Source organism: Trichoderma harzianum, assembly GCF_003025095.1.
Source record: "Trichoderma harzianum CBS 226.95 unplaced genomic scaffold M431scaffold_13, whole genome shotgun sequence".
NCBI classification, from domain to species: Eukaryota; Fungi; Ascomycota; class Sordariomycetes; order Hypocreales; family Hypocreaceae; genus Trichoderma; species Trichoderma harzianum.
This window is the reverse complement of record NW_020209261.1, coordinates 934,517-955,351: the sequence shown is the minus strand read 5'-3', so window position 1 is coordinate 955,351 and position 20,835 is coordinate 934,517. Positions and strand designations below refer to the sequence as shown.

The following is a 20,835-nucleotide window of genomic DNA, read 5'->3' as shown; positions in this document are numbered from 1 at the left end:
GGGACGGGAAGTGGAAGTCATTTTGGACAGTCAATATCCACTTTGTGGGCGCCGTGTTCTATGCGTGTTCAGCTCATTCGAATCACATGAAGGGCGTTTAATCAACGTCCTCGGTCAATTGACACTTTGTAACACTTTAGATAGTCAATTGGTTCAGCATTCTATAGGATTTCTAACAAAAAAAAACTCTCGGCATCTATTCTGGAACCAACGAGGTCCCGCCTATAGACGGCCTCTTCGTCCATCTTCTGCAATCTTCAAGACAGGCTTCAGATTAGTGGCTCGCTCCCAGACGCTAGGCAAACCCTGCTCCTTGCTCTTCTTCTCCTCTCGCACAAACCACTCTTCAACAGACTTGATGCGATTGGGGTGAATCTCGTCCAGCAGAGCAAAGTCACGCTTAATGACACCGCGGTTTCCAGTGCGCGTGTACTTCCACATGTTCCAGAACCCGGTAAAGTTGTCTCGCATGTTCATTGTGCTCGGATCTGAGAGGTCGGCGTTATAGCCGGCAGCAGTCTGCCCGGAGCCAAAGGGTCCCGATGTCCAGTACGTATCCAAGTCGACGTCAACATACTTTGCAGGCTTGCCAGTGACCTTTGTGAAAGCCTTGGCCATTTCGTGGTAATCCACAAGCTCAATGGCGACTTCGAGGTCCAGACCGTTGGAACGATACTGGTGGTCAAACAACCAGCGAACGTAGTACTCGCAGTCGTCGAGATCAACGTGAGCCACAGCGCCTTCTCCAAGAGGCACCTTCCAAGTAACCACTCCGTCTTCAACAACGGGAGACATTGGCGTGCGCATGCCGAGCGCCATTTGGATGTAAGGACCGGTGGTGAAGATTGCGGCGCCCATCCGCTTGGCAATCTCGGGGTCCTTGTTCTGCTGGAGGATCCATTCGGCGATGCGGCCCTTTCCATCATCTGTTTCACAGGTTAACGTCTCATTCGGTATCGTGCAATTAAGCCAGACAAATTATTTCACTAACAATGGCCGGTTCTGAACTTGGGATCGAATCCGCTCTTCTTGTACACGTAATCCAGGTTGCCATACACGAAAAACTTGATGCCCTCTTCCAGCGCAAGTTCGTATGATCGAATAGCCCAGAATATCTCAGTCTTCTCGCCGCTGTTGAACCCATCAATGTTCACAAAGGCATACTGGGCACCGCGAAATCCCTTGCGGAGATCAGCCTCGCTCGCAAAGCTACCCTCTTGAGCTTCAACGTTTCCCAGAGAGAGAAGCAGCTTAGATCTGGCCGAGGTCGCGTCTCTGGTCAAGAATCGCACCGAATAGGCGCCATCCTTGACCAGACCGCGGATGACGGGAATGCCCTGGGCGCCTGTTCCGCCCACGACAAACACGAGAGGTGCCATCTTGGAATGAGGTCGAGTTGTGATAAGAGAGAGTTTGGGGAGTAAAAGCACTGCGGGTTGGCTTCACAGCTGATCGAGTTTCTGGCTTCTTCATCTATTCAGGTGCCGGAGAGCTGGATATTTATACCGGCTATTGCTTTCTCATTATCTCTTCCATGGCCTTCGTTCTTTGCTGCCGAGGCGCCCACTGATATCATATTACTGATCATCGTGTCACGCCGTCAGAACGCACCCTTGAACGCTCTCAATTTCTTAGTATAAAGCGATGGCTTTCCGTGGCTTTGAGTCTATCTCCAGCCGGTGGGATGGCTGTTCAACCGGCATTCCGTAGCGATTCACAAGGAACGGGCTCCGACAAGACGGTGCGACTAGGCCGAATTCGGTGTCTGTTGCCTCGTTTTCCAGTACGGAAGAGACATATGAGGCGGAGATCAGTAATCAGGAATTCAGACTTGTCCGATTACTGATCGCGCAGGGTCACCAATTGCCGTTTTCTTGCGCGGCAAGATCTGCCCTCCCTATTTGTAACAACAGAAGCTTTATCTTCCGGGAATCATCAAGTAATTACTCCGATTATCCGTTCCAAGGCATCTCTTCACCAAAGTATAAATGGTAGATATCGCCACGACTTTTTGGGCTTTGTCAATTGATGGCAAAGATTTGAAATCCACTGCATTCCATATATGGTGATGACGATGGGGCATCGCTTTTTACTTGGGAATATGCACTACTGGGCATTTTATCCAAGCAAGCGAGAGAAAAAGCGAGACCGCAAAATGTATACGTACATAGGTACATTCAGTAATCCGAGCACCTAACCAACTCGTAGAACGCCTATTCAGCCACCAGCCGGACTTTACTATAAATATAGTAGCAATTACTAGAAAAATGTAGATAAAGTAGTGGTTGCTAGAAAGATGCAGATATAGTAGTAGTCACTAGAAAAATGTAGATATAGTAGCAGCAACTCAAGAAATATAGACATAGTAGGGAAATGTAGATATAGCAGCTATTCCTTTTGTAGGCGGCGTATGGTTTAACTTGTTGGTGTTTAAAATCTTCCCGGTCTCGGTTTTTCTGTCCTCCGCTTGCCAAGAATTGGGGGTGTGGATAAACCGTTCCAGTCTGCCGGTGACACTCTAAGCGTGTGGGTTGGCTTTGCGTTAAAAAAACAAGGTTATAAGTTGTGGTCAGCATTGGATGACCTTCATCACACCAGTCATATGAATAGCACATGCTTGCAGATCTAAAGGCAGAATCCGATTGGTACAGTAGTTGCTACAGTGACGAGGAAAAATAGGTGTAATAATAATTCATGAGGCCGTATTCTATCCTACAACTCCTCCATCATCTCGTCTTCTTGATGCGGTTGCCGACTGGAGCTTCCCTTTTCTTCCTCCCACTCTTTCAGCCAGGCCTGCACAAACTCAATCTCCGCCTTGTGTGCTTCCGTAACTTGAGGGGGCGGCAGACCTGGGACGTGCGTATCCTCAGACAGGCCAAACTCATCCCAATGGTGTACGCCCCAGTCAATAAGCATAAACGGCTCACTGGTAGTTGACTTTCGGTCGGGAAGGCCAGTTGCGTGTGGTGTCGCAGATCGCCATGGATCCTGCAGCCCATCTATAATCGCCAGACGAGGGTAGCTGAAGTTGAAGCCTCCTAGCTTGTTGATGGACTCTACATCGGGAGAAGAAGTGATGTTAAAGAGGATTTCGCAGTGCGACGAAGCCGATTTGAGGGTAACGGCTCGAGAAATCATAGGAAGCTGGTCTTTCGGGGTGCCTGAACCAGTGACAAAATATCCCCATCTGGGAAGATTTCAAGTCAGCAACACGAAATGGTCGATGCCATAGATGGAGTGCGATAATACTCACTGCGTGCAAACCTGGTAGCTCCAGCTGCGCAGCCATCCAGCCTCAAGGCTAGAATCAGTAGAGATATACTTGGAAGAGAAGCATTCCACGACGGATTTGCCTTTGCAGCTCGAAGACTTGAGATTACGTTTAACGTAATCTCTTACATAACCGATGTAGTTGAGCATGCGGACAGAAAGGACCTCGGCTTGGGATTCAAAGCCTGCTTGGGAGACGAGATTCTGCACAGTTGGAATGAGGTGAGTCGTGCTGGCAAACAGTTGAGCGTTGGAGGTGATGACCGCGCAGTAAATTCCGAGGGAAGACACGTCCTCTTCCGGGTCCCAGTTGGTAGACTGCAGCCCACTAAGACCGCGGGAGATGGTGGTGGCAAAGTCATCGTCGTCGAGATCCCCCAGGCCAAACAGTTCTTTGAATTTACGCACATTGGTCGCGTCGTCGCCAAAGAGGACAGAATCAACCACGTGGGTGAGCTTTTGTGTCGTGGGCCCGCAGTCTCCTGGTGCATACTGTCGCGCCGCTTCGTAATATTGCCATAGATCCTCGACCGCGGCCGTCACACCTGATGATGAGATGGCGCCCCAATAGACATCAGGATACAGTTTGCGCGTAAAGGCAGCAAATGCGCCGGCATAAGAGCCTCCGTAGATGATCCACGGAGCTGCAGAAGCTGTCAGATCTAGGTGCTCCAGACCAGGAAACTCAATATGCTGTGCAAAGTAGGCAGTATCGGCTAGAGCCTGCTCTGTTGTGAGAAAGCGCAAGTTCTCATTCGTCAAGTCGGGCACGGGGAAGCTGGTGCCGTAGTACCGATGTTCCATGACAAGGCCGACGCCTCCCGTTGCCTTTGTCAGAATAGGCACAATGCCATGCTGGAGATATGGCAGTCGCCCATCGCTGTCGAATTCGCCGGAGTGGAGGACGATGACGGGGCCTCCAGGCTTGTAGTTGGACGTGTCGAGCCAGTATCGTAGCGGAAATGAATCGCTCGAATGCGGCTCGTATCTCGATTCGTTGTGGAAATGGTCGATCGGGACCGAGAAGTTGTAGGCCTTGATGTTGGGGTATTTGTCCTCGAGCTGCTTGACCGAGACGCGCTCCTCGTGATCGTGGAGATGTTTGGAGTGCCATGCGAGATTGATGGGCACCAGAGCAGCAGCCTGGCCTGCTGCCATGACGCCGACGGCGCCATATTTGGCGAAGCAATTGAGCAACACCATTTTCGGCCGTTGTCGCCAAGCTGGAAGCTCCCGCTACAGCTGTAAGACGATGGCTAAGGATACTGCAGAGGATGATTGGCAGTTAGTTGGAAATGCCAAAGCACATGGTCAACGGGGAGCACGTGAGGGAGGATATGTGCAGTGGTGCTACCAACCATATGTACCTTGAGAGGTTGTTATGTCACGGGAGATTCGCAGCTCCGGGCTGGACCTTTTGTATCCGGCATCTTGGCGTTGAGTTGCGATAGCGCGATGGCGGGGAAGTTGATCGAGCTGGTTTAGTCTGATGGGGTCTGGTAGCATTACAATAGGTGTGTTTATCAGTGTCTCAGTATGGGCGAGTATGAACCCCGGATCGGTGCGTGAATCCTGGCGCGCCTCGAAATCACCCTACCCGGCACCAAACAAGGAAAAACAAAGGGCGAGTAGCAACACTGTAAACGCAATAGAAGAGTTACTAGTAAGATGACTCAATTTGGTTTGGTTTCAAGGCCGTTGATGGTAATTGCAGTAGATGGTTTGTCATCCTTGGTGATAGTATATCTGGTGTTGGATAATATAGCGTTGATGGCAAATGGGTAGTATGAACAGCATGTGATAGATGATGAGTGTCTACTAGCAATGCAGCAAGAGAGCTTAACGAGTGCGAAAATGCGACTCGGATGAAGCCAAACTTTACTGCCACAAACATTGACGATATACACCGCCGCGCACACTTGGTAGATTAACTATAATTGTGCAGAATAATAGCATCTGGCCCTTCTCAGGTGGGCGAGAAGATCCACGGAAACAGACGGTACAAAATTGATAAGCTAACAACTGCTATCTAGCGGAGTATCTATGTCTGATATGCAATGATGAGACATTTTACCGACCATTCAAGTAATTTGAATCATATAATTATCCCTGCGGACAAGTATAAATGCGCCCTTCAACGACGTGATGATGAAGCGTGTTTTGAATGGGGGATGCAGCCATCTTGCGGAGTGAATGAGTGATCCACTGTGATTGTTACTTAGTCCGAATTATCCAGCACAATGTCATCATCAGATCATCAGGCAGAGTGGCTGAGTGGTCTAAAGCGTTAGACTTGAATTAACACGATTCTCGCTATCTAATACCTTCGGGTGCGCAGGTTCGAACCCTGCCTCTGTCGTTGCTTTTTGCAATTTTCCCAATCTGATTTTTGTTTGTTTACAATTCTTTTTGTCCCTCTTTCTCATATTTGTTTCTTCTGTCTCTATGAACGAGGCTGGCGTCGACTCATTACTCACGTGCCTGTGATTAAATGAACCTGTACAGCGCTTGCAAACGCCGTCACTTCATCAACTCCTCTCAAGTCTACAACGCCCAAACTTGCAATTACATTCTGTGTGAGCAGTGCATACGACCGCCTCCAGACTAACAAAACCATTTTTTGCGACGATGAATGCATTATGCATTCATATGATACTTGTGACGACAGCATCGTCAGTTCCTTTCTCGTCTTTCTTGGGGAACGCCTATTCAGTACCCCAATTGTGCTATCCAGCATCCCGCAAAACATGTAATACCGCATAGTAGACGATATAATAGTAATGGTAGCAGATGCTTAGAGAATTGGGCATCTACCTAATACTCACTTTACGTAAATGCCCGCAGTAGTAAATAAACAGCTTTCCTTCACATCAGGTTTCAATGCTCAAACTCCAAGCAGTCGCAAGGGCGCTTAATAGCTACTCCCTTCTCTTGTTGTCCTAGGCGCCGGGTCTTGTTGAATCATGCGCGGCGGCAAGAAACTAGCCAAAGATCAGGCATCAATACCCGCTTCCCAACATGGCACGAGATCCAGTGCTTCCTACCGGGGAACAACAACTGATGAGACATTCCCCGTCATCTCTCGCTTCCAAATCACAATTATCCTCATTTCTTACATTGTTTCTCTGCCTCTCATTCTCTAGACAGACTCAACATTGATATGGGAACAGTGCCTAACCATAAGCCGCTAGACAACTGGACACACGACACTGGCCCCGGAAAAGGGCAAACGATAGGCCAAACAGTTTCTCGCGAAAATGAAACCACAAGTTCCAAACTTCAGCCGTCCAAAAAGGTCAATGCCGTACCAAATGGTATGCCCTCACCGCTACATTCATCTCGGGCAGCTTCTACAAAGACACAAAACTTAACATCTTCTACGTCTGCTGTAGCTTCTAAGCTTGCTCCACCACATGCGGAAGCTCCCACAACTCCAGTCCTTAAAACTATAGATTTTGTCAGCGACGAGTGTGGCGAGCTAGGCCTGGATTCGAAGAACAATGCGACGCTCATTGGGCGGGTAAATCCATTTCTCAATTCCCATAGAAAGGCCAAGACTCAAGTCATCCAGATTGCCTGTGGCGGCGGCATATGCGTGTTGTTGTTTCAAAGGCAGATAACAAGATCATAACATGAGGGTTTAACGACGACAAGCGCACTCTGAAGAGAGACACCAAGTGGGATAGTGGGACGGGACGTAGGATCGGACGATGACGATGACGATGGTCTGAACCCTCACCAGTCTATCCCCGCAGCAGTTTGCGATGATCATTTCCCGCCCAACATCAAGTTTGCGCAAGTCGCTGCAGGTGATGATTGAAACGTTGTGCTTACCTGCCAACACTGGCTTGGTGTACGGATAGGGTTCTTTTCATGTGGGTTCTCGCCCCAACCCGCAGCTCTATTTAGTTGCATGTACTAATTCATGGACCTGAATTCTCAAGGACACATGCGATTTTGCTTCGACCACACTGGAACACTTGTCAGATCTCAAGACAGGCTAATACTCGTCCTTGGTTTGAAGGGCATCACCCAGATTATATATGGAGCGAATCGCGTTCTCGCCCTTGACATGTCGAGCACAAGATGTGGTCTGGGGTCGCCTTGATGGAGGACAGCTCGGCATCTAATTCTCAGCACAGCAACTTTGAGACGAGTCGCTTATTCGTCAAGACGAGGATGGCCGACCACGCATCTGTCTTTGACCTACTGCAGTTCTGGATCTTGGTCGGGTCAACCACGTCGCACAATTTTCATTGATGAGAAAGGACCACAACTTGGTATGACAGATGCCGGAGGGCAGTTTTCTGTTGTCGCGCAATCGTCCGTTGACGAGTAGCTGACCGTGTTGCTGCTGTGTTGTGGATCTTCTTGTCCAGCCGTTTCCCTCTACTTCATATGTGTGTTTTATACCAGTTTGACCCACAGCGCAGGTATGTCTCTCATAAATTGTCAATGTCAAGCTGTTTTGGCGGCTAACGGAGAGATGGATTTTTTCTCGATCATCTCCGTGGATGGAGAGAGGCTCTCGGTTACGGTCGATCGAACCCACTGCGGGATGACTACGACCTGCTTGATTACTGGGGATGACTACCATCACGTTTGCAAGATCGAGCGATGCCATTGGTGGCTCGCAACGCCGGTGGCCAAGCCTCTGGCGTACAGATAACTCGTATTAGATGATTACGGGCTTCTCAACGGCATTGACAAGGCGCGTGCTTAATTTCTGTCTGTGCGCGCTGGGCTCCGTCCTGTCATATTAGCCGGCTCCTGGCAGTTGATGAATCGCGGCATTCTGGACTGCTTTCGGAACACTAATATCGGCTCTAAGCGGATTCAACGTCGCACTATCGAATTCTTTGCACGAACTGACAGGGTCTTGCCACGTGATGGCGCCGAGCAGGGGAAATTAGCCCAAGACGTCAGAGATGACATTGCCCATTGTCATTTAAAACAAAAGGAGCTCCCTGTCAAACGGAAGCAAGCTCAGGCGTTGCTGGGTTGAGATTCCATCTCGAGCCTTATTTGAGCGGCGGCTGATGCCAAAGGATAGAAACAGGAAGAAACTGATTACGAGTACTGGAGACGGATTTGGGGCGCGTTGATCGCGAAGCACTTTGGCGGAGGAGTTCAATGGGGAATCAGTCCCAGTACAGCCTTGACGGACGAGGAGGAGATAACGAGGGGCAGCGTAGCCGTTCAACCACCGCCACGAGAAGCGAAATCGAGTCCGAACATTACCGTGACAGCAGAGGCAGAGGCAGAGGCTACTCCAACCGAACAGCCCGGGACCGCACTTCCGTATTCCAGCCATCTGGGCCTACATTCTTACGAGACTCTTCGAGAAGCCCCCCTCCGGCGACGAGGGATACCAACCTCGACGCATCGAGCACCACCAACATACTCCAGAAGGCAGGAGAGTTTTACGATTTTCGGTACGATCATGTCGCTCCACCAGCCCCCATCCCAACGGCCACGATTTGTGGACTGAGACCCCGGATATTTTGGCTTGTGTTGGGAGCTGTTGTGCTGCTTGTGGCGGTTGCAGTAGGGGTTGGCGTTGGCGTTGGACTTGGAGCGCAGAAACACAAGTCAAGTACGCAACCAAGGTACGTTGAAGAATACTTTTCTCAAGTTCATATCGATGGCTGTTTGTACTAACCACAATCTCTCTACGATAGCCCTGTAACGACGTCTACCGGGTTACCGCACACTTCGACTTCGATCTCGACCGCGACCTCGACTTCAAAGACACCATCTGCGACTAAGCCCCCCTCGTCTGATGTACTCTCCTGCCCAACCAGCAACGGCACTCAATATAATGTCCCTGACTCCCAAAAGACATTTTTACTTATCTGCGGGATAGATTACAGCGGTGCGGATGAAGCAGAAGACTTGACAAGTGTATATACCGTTGGCATGGAAGACTGCATCACTAGCTGCGCCAACTATCCTGGTTGCACGGGATGTGGCTGGGGTATTCTTCCAGGCGACGGCAGTTTGCATCGCTGTTGGCTGAAAGGATCTCTGAAGAAGACACACAAGGAGAAGACAGGTTGGTACTTTGCGACTTTGGAAGGGACATGATGAATGAATTTTTTTTATTTGCGATTATAGCCTGCCATACAATAGAGGAATAATGTTTAATGTTCTCCATGGGTATGGATTCGTCGTGGCTATGTTGTTTCGCGTCTGTTATACTGTTTCCTCCCAATCGCTAATGACCATATGACTTTATGTAAGTATGTCAGGAGTAAATGCCTAATGAGAGGGTGGAATACTTGTTAACCACCTGTATTATATATATCTGGATCTTGGATAGGCAACTTATGTGGGTTTACTGGGTGCTCACTGCATAGATCAAACGACTAACAGCCTCTTATCAAATTCTGACCTTCTATACAAGCTGCCGTTTACCGTAGCAACTACCAACCTGCTTTAGTTTGGTCATATCACTAAAATTTGCTTCTATACTGCAGGACAATCATCTCGAGGAACTTATCAATTGTTCTTATTAAATATCTGAATACTAAATGTGCAAACGAACTCTATATCAGAGCTCTACAAGAATGAAATCTTTAACCCTGTCCCCTGTTTTCAGCATCTTATCAAGTCTATTCTCGCCATCATCATCCAGAATCCTCTGAACAATGCCCCTCATACAATAATCGAACCCGATGGCATTTGCTGCTCCGTAAAGCCAACCTTGTTTACTGGCTCTTTCCAGCATCAGCAGAAGGTTTCAAGGGGGGCGGCAATGGGAAGAGCGGGCTGGGATTTGGTGAATCTCCAGTCACGAATTCAATCACATCCCAGTGTTCCACAATGCAAGTGCCTTGAAATCTCCAAAAGTCGACAAATGCTGCGGTAGTGCCGTTTTCCATAACACCCATCTCAACACTGATGCCAATGTCATTTTGCACAAACGTGTTCCACACGCTGAAAGAAGTATCATGAAACCAAGGAACAACAAGAGCAAGGCCGTCGGCTTTGCTGGGCCCGTGAAATGCATCGTGGTCCACATAGTTAGGATCAGCAAGTAGATGAATATCGTATGCTTTCGTGATGTTGCGTTCTGTGAACATGATTCCAACAAACTCGGCGAAAATCTTCTGCTGCGTCTCAAAGGTGGCAGCTGTAGGAGGGCAGTATGAAATAGTAGAAGGTGCTGGTTTGTTCGCCGTGGGAGCAGCGTGAATGTTTGTAAGGAGGAGAGAAAGAGCTCCGAGGATGTACTTTGCAGACATAGTGAGAGTCGTGTAAATTGATGTTATAAGCTTGTAATTTGAAGATGGTAGATGTAAGTTGAATGGTTGATATCTCCTCCAAAATCCCACATCATGATGGTTTATATAGAAAATGAGGCCATCTTTCCTCGTCCCTACACCTTACGTCTGAATGTTCTCCTGAATGATTGATTCCACATTTGCCGCCGTGATACCTGGGAGAGATGCTCATCTACCATGATTCTTCGGCGGCATATAGGCCTACCGTCTCAAAGCTTCAACTATCGCGGGGCTCTGGATACTGGCTATTCAGATCGTAATATCCACACCTTTTTGCAGATCAGTGATCAGAGATCCGGCGCGCGCTTGATAACGTGGGAGCCCAGGAATGATGCCATAATCACTGCTTTTGTGGATCTTTCCAGAAGTTCCGCTTAATAAGGACGCGCTGTTGAGGGTCTTGATGGTCTCCAAACTCTGACCCTGATATGTGAATGCTAGTCTATCGAATGAAGCTGGGCATATTACGGAGTGGAATCCACCTGTCGCTGTATGTGGAAATACCTTGATGCTTGAGGCGGGATCTACTACAATTTTGTGCACTCATGCTCACTGGGTCAGGTCCAGATATATATACCAAGGGGTTCCTATGTAGTACATATATTGAAGCTATTTTCTATTGAATAAAATATCTAGATACATTTCATAGCACATGTTGGACAACAGCCGGATCGTATGTATCCTCAGGGTAACATTTGAAGCCTAAAATATACCTGCAGTCGGACTGGAGATGCTGAGATACTGGGGCTGAGATGCTCAGGCTGAACAGCTAGTAGGATTGCAAAAAGTCGAGCACGTGGCGGGCAAACAGGTTCGCATATTGGTAAAGATGGCCATGGCCGCTGTCTGGATAAAGGATCAACTGCGCATTTGGTAATCTCTGTTGAAGAGTAAAGCTGTTAGGAGTGGGGATCATGAAGTCGTTCTAAGCAAATCATCAGTGTTAGCGCGCGGGTGGGACAGGCATCATGCCGGATTTAAGCTTGATGGATTCTTACATTTCCGTTTGTGATGAGAACTGGCGTCTTCAGTCCAGGGAGTCTATCATACGACCCGTTGCGGCCTCTTGTCTCATTCACCAGAAGCCATGATGAGGCCAGATTCGTTTGGGCTTCTACTCCCTTTCCGCCGTCTGTGAAATTAAAACTGAGCCAGTTGGATCGTTGCTCACCGCTCGTTGACACATTTCGTTCATAAATTCGGTCGAACCACGAGTTCAGGGCTGCTCCGCCGCGTAGGTCATGAGGGAAGAACAAAGTTGCAAAGTCGTCCCGTGTTAGATCGCGCCCACCAGCCAAAGTGTTGACTTGATCTTGATGGGATGGAGAATTGATGACGGTATCAGGGCCGCCGCTTGGGCCTGTTCCGGCAATGACGAGCTTTCTCACGGTGATATCCTCAGGGGCATTCAGAGCAACCATGGGGGCAATGTAGCCGCCGATGCTGAAACCGAGGAGATCAACTTCTTTCTCACCAAGGAGACTCAGAAATTGCAAGACATCATCCGCGGAATCCGCAACCGTCGAAGCCACTCTTCCAGTGCTGAACCCGACGCCCGAATAGTCCATCAGAATCACAGGGCGATGTTCCGCAAGCCCGTTGACCACCAACGGGTCCCAAAAGTCCATTGTGCCTCGATAATGAATCAGCATTAGAAGAGGGATACCCCAAGTCGCTCCCAGTCGCCGGAATGCGAATCTGTCGCCATTGGGCCGCTTGAGAAATTGCGTTTTCGCTGTCTGATGAGTCGACATGTCTTTTTATTTCCCGTTTTTTATCCTGTGGTAGAAGTGATGATGCTGATGCTGGAGATGAGATTGATGATTGCGATGATGAGGAGATCGTGATACATCAACAGCGCCGATATTTATATCCCAAGGCTACCATAACGAAGATGTGCTCGCATGTAAACGGCTCTGTGGCATTCTCGGATAGCTTTGCCTCTGCTTCGGGTTGGTCCGTGCTTCTTCATCATTGCTCGTGGTCATGATGTAGGATTGTGGCCGTTTGGGGATTCAATATGCCGAGATTATTAAATGGCCATTGAAAATAATATTGGAGTGACGAATCAAAAGTGATGCCGCTGATATTTATCATGACATGATTACTCAACAACGCTTGAATCAAGTTTGTTAATAAGTCTAGTTGAACCTGTGCTGACCATAATAGGAAACTGCCTTTCTAGGCGATTATCTCGTGCCTGACATTGAGCTGGGAAGCGTTGTTTGTTTGTTTTGTTTGTTTGTTTGTTTTATTATTAACGTCCACTAAGTAATCTAGTTACACAAGTCCTCATCTGGGCACTAGGACGGTAGGAGCCGCCGAGTTTAGATCGGGCGTTCGCTACGTTTCAATGTGACAAAGGAAATGGGGATATATCAATCTGTTTTACGTATCTGTTTCTGTAGGGGGGGGGGCCGTATGGGCTTGTCTCCTCCACTAGTTTCTGGAAGTCCTTGTACCCCCCGTCACCGAGGAGGTATTAGATGTAGGTGGTTCCGAAGCGCGCCTCCCTCTCCGGTACGTCGGGGAGGAAAGGGGCTACTATACGGCACTTTACAAAGTGCCCTTGTGTCCTTAGCTCCCCGCATTTGCAGGTAGGCCTAGTATCGTATCTAAATCTCTCATGGTATTCTATGAAGTCCCCGTGTCTAGACCTTTCGGCTAGCAGCCTGTGTAGGATTGGGCGTGGGAGATGTAGCTCCGGGGGCATAGAGGGGGCTTTGTAGAGGCCCCATCTACCTGCCTTGTAGGACTCTGGGTAGTTGTCGTTCCAGTTGTCGTCCTGTATTTCCCTGCGTTTTTTTTTTACCTACCTCTTGATGAAGGTAATGGTAGAGTAGTTTCTCGAGTGGCAAGGGAGTTCTGAACCCTCCTTTGCTAGTCGGTCGGCTTCTTCGTTTCCTAGTACGTCTTTGTGACCTGGGACCCAGGCTACCCTCGTGGTCACCCGTGGAAGTAGTTTCTGGGCGATTTGGCGTAGCCCCATGTAGGCTCCTTAGGACGAGGCGGGGGTTGGTCCTAGTATACCATCTACCACCGCTGAGTTATCTAAGAAGAGTAGAATCTCTCGGATGTCCGGGTTCGCGAGGGCGCGCGTCCTAGCTAGCTTTATAGCCTCGAAGGCGCCCACCGCCTCGGCGTCGTAGACCTCCGCGTTGGCGAGGGGACCGCATGCTGTAGTTCTTTTGAAATCATAGTATATAACGGCTCCCCAGCCCGTGTTGCCTTGTTTGTCCTGTGAACCGTCCGAGTAAGCAAGGAGGGTGGACCTGGGGAGGCCGTCGATTAGTTCTAGGTGTTTTTCCGCTGCCTCTAACTTCGGTAGGCCTCTGAAGTCCGGGCCTGCTCGGACCGTTCCGTTGTTCTTGGCGAAAAGGGAGGGTCGGACTGTTTTCCCTACCAGAGCTGCGGTGCGCTGCAGTCGGGTGGGGGGAACTCTGGGAGGGAGTTTCTTGTCGATGCGTCTACTGATCGGGTGGTGCTGGGAAGCGTTGCAGTGTAGGCTAAACTTTTGTATGAAGAATCTCACCGTCGGAGCAATCTACCCGAGCGATTATGTCAAAAGTCCCGACGCAGTCATTAATTGCTATACAATTAGATCTGACACAACGAAAACATGTCCAGTATTGCACTTTGACTATGTTACTGCATTTGATACAGCAAAAGGCGTGTAAAGAGAAAGGCAGCCATTACAACTATGCATGTGGCTGCGAATATGGTGTGCGCTGAAGCAAGTCGTATTAGATCATGTATTTATAAAGAGCCGTCTTCTTCCATCGCTACTCTCTTTTACTAGATAATGTTGTTTTATTTGAAGATATGCTCAAGACTAGCGCAAGTCTCTATCAACCACATCTTCCAAGACCGTCTCGTTCCTGGCTTCCGCAGCTTTGCGTGCCAGCTTGAGCCTCCTCGTGTCTCTCTCGGTATGCCGCGTGACCCACCACGTAACAGTGGTAACGACAAAACACAGGGCGACCAAAGACATGGCCACAGCAAAAGGAACCGTGTAATGAGGCGCATACTTGCTTCTGAAGATTTGAGGCCCAATGGCACCTCCAATCTGGCCATATGAATTAACAAAACCGATGGAGAATGCAGAACCCGTGGCTCTACTCGTGGTTTGGACTCGCCAGGGCCACATAAGGGGATACCAGCTTGCTGCGAAAGCGTTGCCAATCAAGGTAGCAGTATAAACCCCTGCGTTATTGGGATATGCGACCAACACAGCATAACAGGCGATGATAACTAATAAGCACCCGAGAGGATACAACGGTCTCGGATATCGGCCGCTGTCAGCAAATACTCCGGAGACGCCAATCACAATCAAGGAAGTAGCCGTAATCGGAATATTGAGAATTTGTGCAGTAGCGATATTCCTAATTTTATGTGTTAGCCATCTTGACCATTGAATTTAATTAGGCATATTGCGGGTGATCTTACGTGAAGCCCAAATTCGCAATCACAGTTGACTGATAGAAGCGCACGCCATTGGTGCCGATGGTATATATCGCCCAGATCAACGTAAATAACCAGAGTCGCACATCTTTGAGTGAGTCAACGATTTCACTGAACTTGAAGTTCTGTTCTTTGGCTCGTGGTGCATTTGCAGGTAGCCGAGCTTGTATAAAGGCTTTTTCCTTGTCTGTCAACCAGCTGGCGGTTTCCGGGACTGACAATCTCATGTTAGCCTAGTGATGTGTATTGGGTAGAAACAACTCACAATCTGGGAGAAGAAACCACACAGCAATGCCAAAAGCAACGGTAATCGCACCCTCTGTCAAGAATAACCTGTGTAGTGTTATTTGCCGGTGTCGTCCAGTGATTGAAAGTGAAGAGCATACCATTGCCACCCTGAAAGCCCGTGTGAGCCTGATGCATGATCAAAGGCAAAAGCCAACAGGCCACCTATGATGCCCGAACAGTTCCCACAGATATCTTCACGTTTGTTAGCCGGATTCACAAATCAGCGGTGCTGACAATACACTTACAGAAATACAAGAGTCTCAAGGACATTTCATCTGGTCGATACCAGTAACACATCTGTAAAAGAATACCTGCAAATTGGCCGGACTCCGCCTGGGGGCATTGGTAAGGATGTAGGTTCCATAAGAGAGAGATGAGATTGAACAACGTACAAGGCCGAGCAGAAACCGTGTGGCATACAAGCCGCCCTTGTTGTGAACTGCTGCGTGCAGCATCAGACAAATGCCCCATGTAATGATGATTCTGGATTGCCATTTTGATGGCGTAAAGTGTTTGAGTAGTAGATTTGACGGCGCTTCTCCAACAATGTATGGAATCTGGTGAACAGTTAGGAATGGTCGCTCATGTGCAAATAAGAAGAAACATTGTAACGTCATACATAGTATAAAACTGTTACCAGATTGTATTCATCGGATGTCATGCCAAGCTGAGTCATGATATTCTGATGAGTTCCTTGGTTCATGATTCGTGCATTTGAGACCTGAAGGACCACGACGTTAACTGGTGATGTGACACACATGCGGAGTAGTTGCCTACATTGTCAGAGTCTAAATTCTTAAACAAGAAAATAAGTGAGCACAATGGCATTAAATGCCAATCCACGCGTCTTAATAGCTTTTTCTCTTCCTCAGCTGTGAGAAGAGTTCTCCCAGCCATATCTGACCGGAAGCCATCGATAGTGTCTTCCTGAGGAAGATTGGAGATTTCCTCTCCTCGCTTTGCATAGTGAACTTGAATACTTTCATCGGATTCAACTGAAACAGTACTGGTTTGGATCTCTTCATCAGAACCTTTGCTGCCCGCCATTTTGTGTACTTGTCAAAAAGTCGTACAACAGATACCGCGCAATGATTAAACAGTTACCCGTCCCAATTATGTACCATTTACTATTTAAAGATTTACATATACTTTCAATCTTCTAAAAAAAGAGAGAAGCACTACTGATTATGCCAGAAACCCCTGTAAGCACGTACTGCAGAGCTAGTTTGCAATACACAACGATCGCGGACAACAGTCTACAATATTCCCAGCGATCACGGACAAGACAGTTTGATATCGGCAGTTGACAATTATTCGTATCAGACTTCAGCCGTTTTGACGTTATATCCGGTGCATCTATGCATATCATGCGCGCTCATCTGTCAGATCTCAACCCCTCTTCGGGGTAAGTGAGCTCGCCATCTTCGTGCATGATCACGCAAGATCTATGATCTCAAGTAACCAAACTTACAAATCGTACGAAAACTTAGTGGGGGAGATGAAACGAGGATGGGGAACACAAGCGCTGCAAACGCTATCATGAGCGCATGATGGATATTATAAGTATCTGAGTATGCCCCCACCTGAGATGCCCTCAATGGGAAGCGGTTGTTGAGTCGTAAATGAAACGCTGAAACGCAGGGCAGAATTATACATTATCTCTGATCTTTTTAACTGACTTTAAATCACGATGGCAGCAGTAGCAACCCCGGTCCTGGGATCTAATGATATCCCGACGTATCATCAGATACCGGAAACAAAATATGAACGTAAGAAACTAGCTTGAGTCCTTCTGCAGAATAAAATTAAAGATCTGTTGCTTATTTATGTTGAAAGTGGAATGGGCCGACCTAGTTACTCTGGATCTCTCTCAGTTTGACAAACCAGGTGGTAAAGAGCGCCTTGCGAAGCAGCTCCATGACGCCATTCAGAAGATTGGTAGGCTGTCTAACCCCCATCGCTGCCTTTGCTGGTGCTGATTATCTGGCGAAGGATTCTTTTACATTACCAACTTTGGGTTGAGCCAAGAGGCTGTTGATCGACAGTTTGCTATAGGCAAAGAGGTGTTTAACTTGCCCATGGAGGAAAAGCTCCAGTTCCGTGCTGAGCTAGAGAAAGGAGGCTACAACGGCTACAAGCCATTGGGATTGCGAGTAAGAAATATGCATCAGCTACATTTTTACCTTTTTGCTAATGACTATATGTGAAGGAAGTCGCTCCTGGAATTTTTGACAATACAGAGATCTACAACATACCCAAGTTTATACCAGCGTATGAACGCCCTCAACCGGAGATCATCAACCAACACCGCGATGAAATCGAGCAGTTTGCTCGGCACATTCACAACAATATTGCGGGAAAGCTGTTGGTTCTCTGTGCAATTGTACTGGAGCTACCAGAGGACTACTTTCTCAACTGCCATCGCTATGAGGAAAAGTCCGATTGTCATCTGCGGTACATGATTTACCATTCTCGCTCGGCAGAAGAGAACCAGGCTTTGGATAACGTCTGGGTAAAGGGACATACGGACTTCGGTTCCCTGACGCTCTTATTCCGTCAACCTGTTTCTGCTCTCCAGGTCAGAACACCAGAGGGTAACTGGCGATGGGTCCGCCCGTACCCAGAGAGCATTACTGTCAATCTCGCAGACTCATTGGACTTTTTAACAAACGGATTCTTGAAAAGTTCCATTCATAGGGTTGTCCGTCCACCTCCTGATCAGCAAGAGGTAGACAGACTTGGTGTTTTGTATTTCGTCCGACCAGAAGACAGCACCGAATTGAAGCCGGTTGCTAGCACAGTTTTGGAACGCCTGGGCTATGACAAAGTCACAGACACTGGGGCCGTTGGAATTACAGCTGGAGAATGGGTCAAGGCAAGAGTAGCCAAGGGAGTGGCCAAAGACAACCAGCCAAGAAGCGAAGTCGGAGAGCAGACGATTGTCGGTGGACTTACTGCCAAATATTATGATTAGATACATTACATAGTACATCTAAGCATCATCTTCGACGTATTTTTTGTACACTTGAGGGTAAAACTTTTGTCCGTTGGACCGATGGCTCCGAATCTTGGTTCTCAGCTGGCTTTCCCCCCACGTATCGTATTTGCCTCGTAAAAATGGTGAATCGACCGCTCGTCCAACATCTGATTCAGTGCCTGCATCTGGTTCAAAAGAAGAGAAGTGTTCTCGAAAGGACTCAATAGCTTCTTTCTTGGTGAGATTTCGTCGGACGCCTTGGAAAAAGGGTATGCTGTATCGTTCATCGTGGGTTGCGAGTACTCTGTGGATAGTGGCTTTGCAAGTGCGGTGTGTCAAGACTTCAAAAGCCTGACCGACGTTTACCACGAACGTGTCTGGAAGCACGGGGACATCAATCCAATCTCCAGTCTTGTTGAGAACTTGCAGTCCTCTGACATGCTTTTCTGACGCCTGAAGTAGAAATGTCCACCAACCGGAAGAGTCTGTGTGCGGGCCAACGCCTTGAGTGATGCCCGAATCAGGAGCAGCGGCAGGGTAATGTACAGCCTTGAGTCGGTGCTGATCCGAGAGAAACGAGTGAAATGTTTCTTTGGGTAAGTCCAGTGCTTGCGCAACAAGAGAAAGGAATCGCTCTCCAAGTAGAGTCAACTCGGTAATGTATTTATCCACGACAGGTCTGAGTTCCGGTATTTCAGATGGCCACTACACAGCAGTGAGTTAGCGTTTAAACAGACTTTGCATGAGATAACATCCGACATCGGTGGGTTTGACTACTACTCACCTGATTGGGGCCTCTTAGACTCTCGTAAAGAGGAGCATCCGGATCAGATACAGCAGTCAACTCTGTTGCAAATTCCACTTGCTCTCTTGCGTCGGCCTTTGCCGCTGTAGTTTCGCTACCTACAGCGCTGTAACCGAGAAAATGCTTAGAGTTTTCCAAGGCAATCCTGCTTTTTGCGTCATCGGGTAGGCTAAATAGTCTTGGAAGAATGTCCACAAGATCTTGAATCACTTGGGAAGGCACCTTGTGGTTCGAGACATAGAGAAATCCTATGTCTATTAATGCGACGCGGAGAGCGCTGAGAAGGGTTGGAAGCGTCTTGGGGTCATCTGCCAGGGCCAGGTCGATTACGGGAATCTCTTGAAAGTTAGTGGTAGCGGCTGTCATTGTTTCGGTACAGTTGACGGCGTACTTTCGTCATGAGAACAGTGAAAGCTTCGCCAAATTGTCAGGCTCAAAATTGTATTCCCAAGACAGTGAAGTGAAGCTTCCGAGTAACCGAGTTAGCTTGCGTATAATCGGCTGTTGTGAAGTTGACGGACGCTCTACGTAAGATGGCGTGCTTGGCTTATGTAAATCCGGTACGGACCGTGTTGATCTTTTACCCGGAAGCTTGTCAATAGAGTTGAGCCATTGAACCTCCTCTTGGTCAAAGAGAAGGAATGTTTAACGTACAGAGAATCAGTTCTATAGACGTACAATGAGCATGTCCATCCGCTGTTGCTATAGCTGCACTATTGTTTTCCTACTGTGGGAGGCTTCATTTGTTTACAGGTCATGTACTTTGTAGTCGATGCGCAACTCAATCTCGGTACACTAAATCTCCTCACTCCTCCAGCTGGTATACTACATTTTGAAATAAAATATTAATTATTTTCAATACGGGCTTTACTATAGCTCAACCTGCTGTCAGCGACAGTTTTCGCATCTGCTGCATGCTGGTGAGCGATGGCGCTGGTACCTGCGGAGTTGAGGCTGGCAGCCGACTGTTTTAATCTGGTCCACTGTAGCGCTCGACCTCTTATAACCAGCAGACTCCATCACTCTAAACGCTCCAGCTGCCATTATTTGGTCCAATCCATTGCCCTGTTAGTGTAACGGTATGGCAGATCCCAACATTATTACCATCCAAGCGGATCATTCGACCGTGCCATCATTCATCGGGATAGCCCTATTGCTTAAATAGAGACCTAGCTTCAGATTAGGCAAGTTGCTACTCTTTGTTGTTACAACCGGGTTGTGCAACATGGTAAATAACGTGTACCGGCTGATGGTCAGATATTCTCTACTAGATCACCTGCTTATCCGGAGTTTAGTGCTAATCTCTAGTGTAGATGACTTTGCATGAGCTCTTCACCTCGAAATGCTGAAACAACTCCCTGTCTGTGGTGCTATTTCAATAAGTGAGCTGAGTAAGACAAACAAGAAATTTGGACGAACAGGCTGTCACTCTTCCCGCACGCTTCTCATCAGTGGTTAGTGAACTAAAGCAAGTTTAGAAGTTATTCATTCCGAGCCACCTTTGGTAACTTGATTCCAGTTCGCTCGGAGCCCCTCTCCCCAGATGGGAGCTTTTGATCACGAAAACCTCTCTTGCCAGTTGCCAATTTGGGCATGTCAAAACATATTTAGGCTTACACATCTCTGTAAGCTACCGATAGAACGTTGTAATCCTGGGGATCATTGAAGCGCCCGTCGGCCGGCCGGAATCCTCGAAAGAAGAAAGGTGCGCGCTCTATCCTATACGCACAGCACTCCATCCTGTT

General features: G+C 48.1%; 10 protein-coding genes and 1 non-coding gene across 11 annotated transcripts; 4 read left to right on the top strand and 7 right to left on the bottom strand.

The window, feature by feature from the left end:
* Positions 1–151: 151 nt before the first annotated feature.
* Positions 152–1,505, bottom strand: M431DRAFT_123954 (hypothetical protein). Its single transcript, XM_024912209.1, has 2 exons — positions 992–1,505; positions 152–926 (listed from the first exon to the last, which is right to left on the bottom strand). Exons 1-2 carry the CDS (start codon positions 1,377–1,379, stop codon positions 223–225), a joined length of 1,092 nt encoding a protein of 363 aa, XP_024770653.1. The 5' UTR covers positions 1,380–1,505; the 3' UTR covers positions 152–222.
* A 1,207-nt stretch (positions 1,506–2,712) lies between these two features.
* Positions 2,713–4,431, bottom strand: M431DRAFT_94116 (hypothetical protein; the record flags this gene model as incomplete). Its single annotated transcript, XM_024924551.1, has 2 exons — positions 2,713–3,190; positions 3,257–4,431. The coding sequence occupies 2 exons, from the start codon at positions 4,429–4,431 to the stop codon at positions 2,713–2,715; spliced, it is 1,653 nt and encodes a 550-aa protein (XP_024770652.1).
* A 1,102-nt stretch (positions 4,432–5,533) lies between these two features.
* On the top strand, positions 5,534–5,632 carry M431DRAFT_t162. The gene has a single exon. It is a non-coding gene; the product is annotated as a tRNA-Ser (tRNA).
* Positions 5,633–6,202: 570 nt separating this feature from the next.
* On the top strand, positions 6,203–7,375 carry M431DRAFT_541013 (hypothetical protein). Its single transcript, XM_024921086.1, has 3 exons — positions 6,203–6,587; positions 6,666–7,152; positions 7,218–7,375. Exons 1-2 carry the CDS (start codon positions 6,434–6,436, stop codon positions 6,902–6,904), a joined length of 393 nt encoding a protein of 130 aa, XP_024770651.1. The 5' UTR covers positions 6,203–6,433; the 3' UTR covers positions 6,905–7,152; positions 7,218–7,375.
* Positions 7,376–8,406: 1,031 nt separating this feature from the next.
* Positions 8,407–9,360, top strand: M431DRAFT_94495 (hypothetical protein; the record flags this gene model as incomplete). Its single annotated transcript, XM_024924594.1, has 2 exons — positions 8,407–8,882; positions 8,955–9,360. 2 exons carry the CDS (start codon positions 8,407–8,409, stop codon positions 9,358–9,360), a joined length of 882 nt encoding a protein of 293 aa, XP_024770650.1.
* Positions 9,361–10,037: 677 nt separating this feature from the next.
* Positions 10,038–10,424, bottom strand: M431DRAFT_55047 (hypothetical protein; the record flags this gene model as incomplete). Its single annotated transcript, XM_024921318.1, has 1 exon — positions 10,038–10,424. A coding segment is annotated over one exon (387 nt), but the record flags the coding sequence as incomplete, so codon positions are not given.
* Positions 10,425–11,328: 904 nt separating this feature from the next.
* M431DRAFT_485666 (hypothetical protein) lies at positions 11,329–12,313 on the bottom strand (the record flags this gene model as incomplete). The annotated part of the gene is made up of 2 exons (XM_024916310.1): positions 11,329–11,484; positions 11,558–12,313. 2 exons carry the CDS (start codon positions 12,311–12,313, stop codon positions 11,329–11,331), a joined length of 912 nt encoding a protein of 303 aa, XP_024770648.1.
* Positions 12,314–13,266: 953 nt separating this feature from the next.
* Positions 13,267–13,595, bottom strand: M431DRAFT_248881 (hypothetical protein). The gene has a single exon (XM_024913764.1). It carries the CDS (start codon positions 13,546–13,548, stop codon positions 13,372–13,374), a length of 177 nt encoding a protein of 58 aa, XP_024770647.1. The 5' UTR covers positions 13,549–13,595; the 3' UTR covers positions 13,267–13,371.
* A 796-nt stretch (positions 13,596–14,391) lies between these two features.
* On the bottom strand, positions 14,392–16,355 carry M431DRAFT_485665 (hypothetical protein; the record flags this gene model as incomplete). Its single annotated transcript, XM_024916309.1, has 8 exons — positions 14,392–14,941; positions 15,006–15,234; positions 15,286–15,353; positions 15,407–15,470; positions 15,554–15,641; positions 15,701–15,865; positions 15,946–16,029; positions 16,086–16,355. 8 exons carry the CDS (start codon positions 16,353–16,355, stop codon positions 14,392–14,394), a joined length of 1,518 nt encoding a protein of 505 aa, XP_024770646.1.
* A 570-nt stretch (positions 16,356–16,925) lies between these two features.
* M431DRAFT_19737 (hypothetical protein) lies at positions 16,926–18,320 on the top strand. The gene is made up of 4 exons (XM_024913280.1): positions 16,926–17,077; positions 17,145–17,246; positions 17,301–17,461; positions 17,518–18,320. The coding sequence occupies exons 1-4, from the start codon at positions 16,999–17,001 to the stop codon at positions 18,280–18,282; spliced, it is 1,107 nt and encodes a 368-aa protein (XP_024770645.1). The 5' UTR covers positions 16,926–16,998; the 3' UTR covers positions 18,283–18,320.
* M431DRAFT_151268 (hypothetical protein) lies at positions 18,232–19,540 on the bottom strand. The gene is made up of 2 exons (XM_024912835.1): positions 19,070–19,540; positions 18,232–18,990 (listed from the first exon to the last, which is right to left on the bottom strand). Exons 1-2 carry the CDS (start codon positions 19,454–19,456, stop codon positions 18,301–18,303), a joined length of 1,077 nt encoding a protein of 358 aa, XP_024770644.1. The 5' UTR covers positions 19,457–19,540; the 3' UTR covers positions 18,232–18,300.
* Between the last annotated feature and the right edge of the window lie 1,295 nt (positions 19,541–20,835).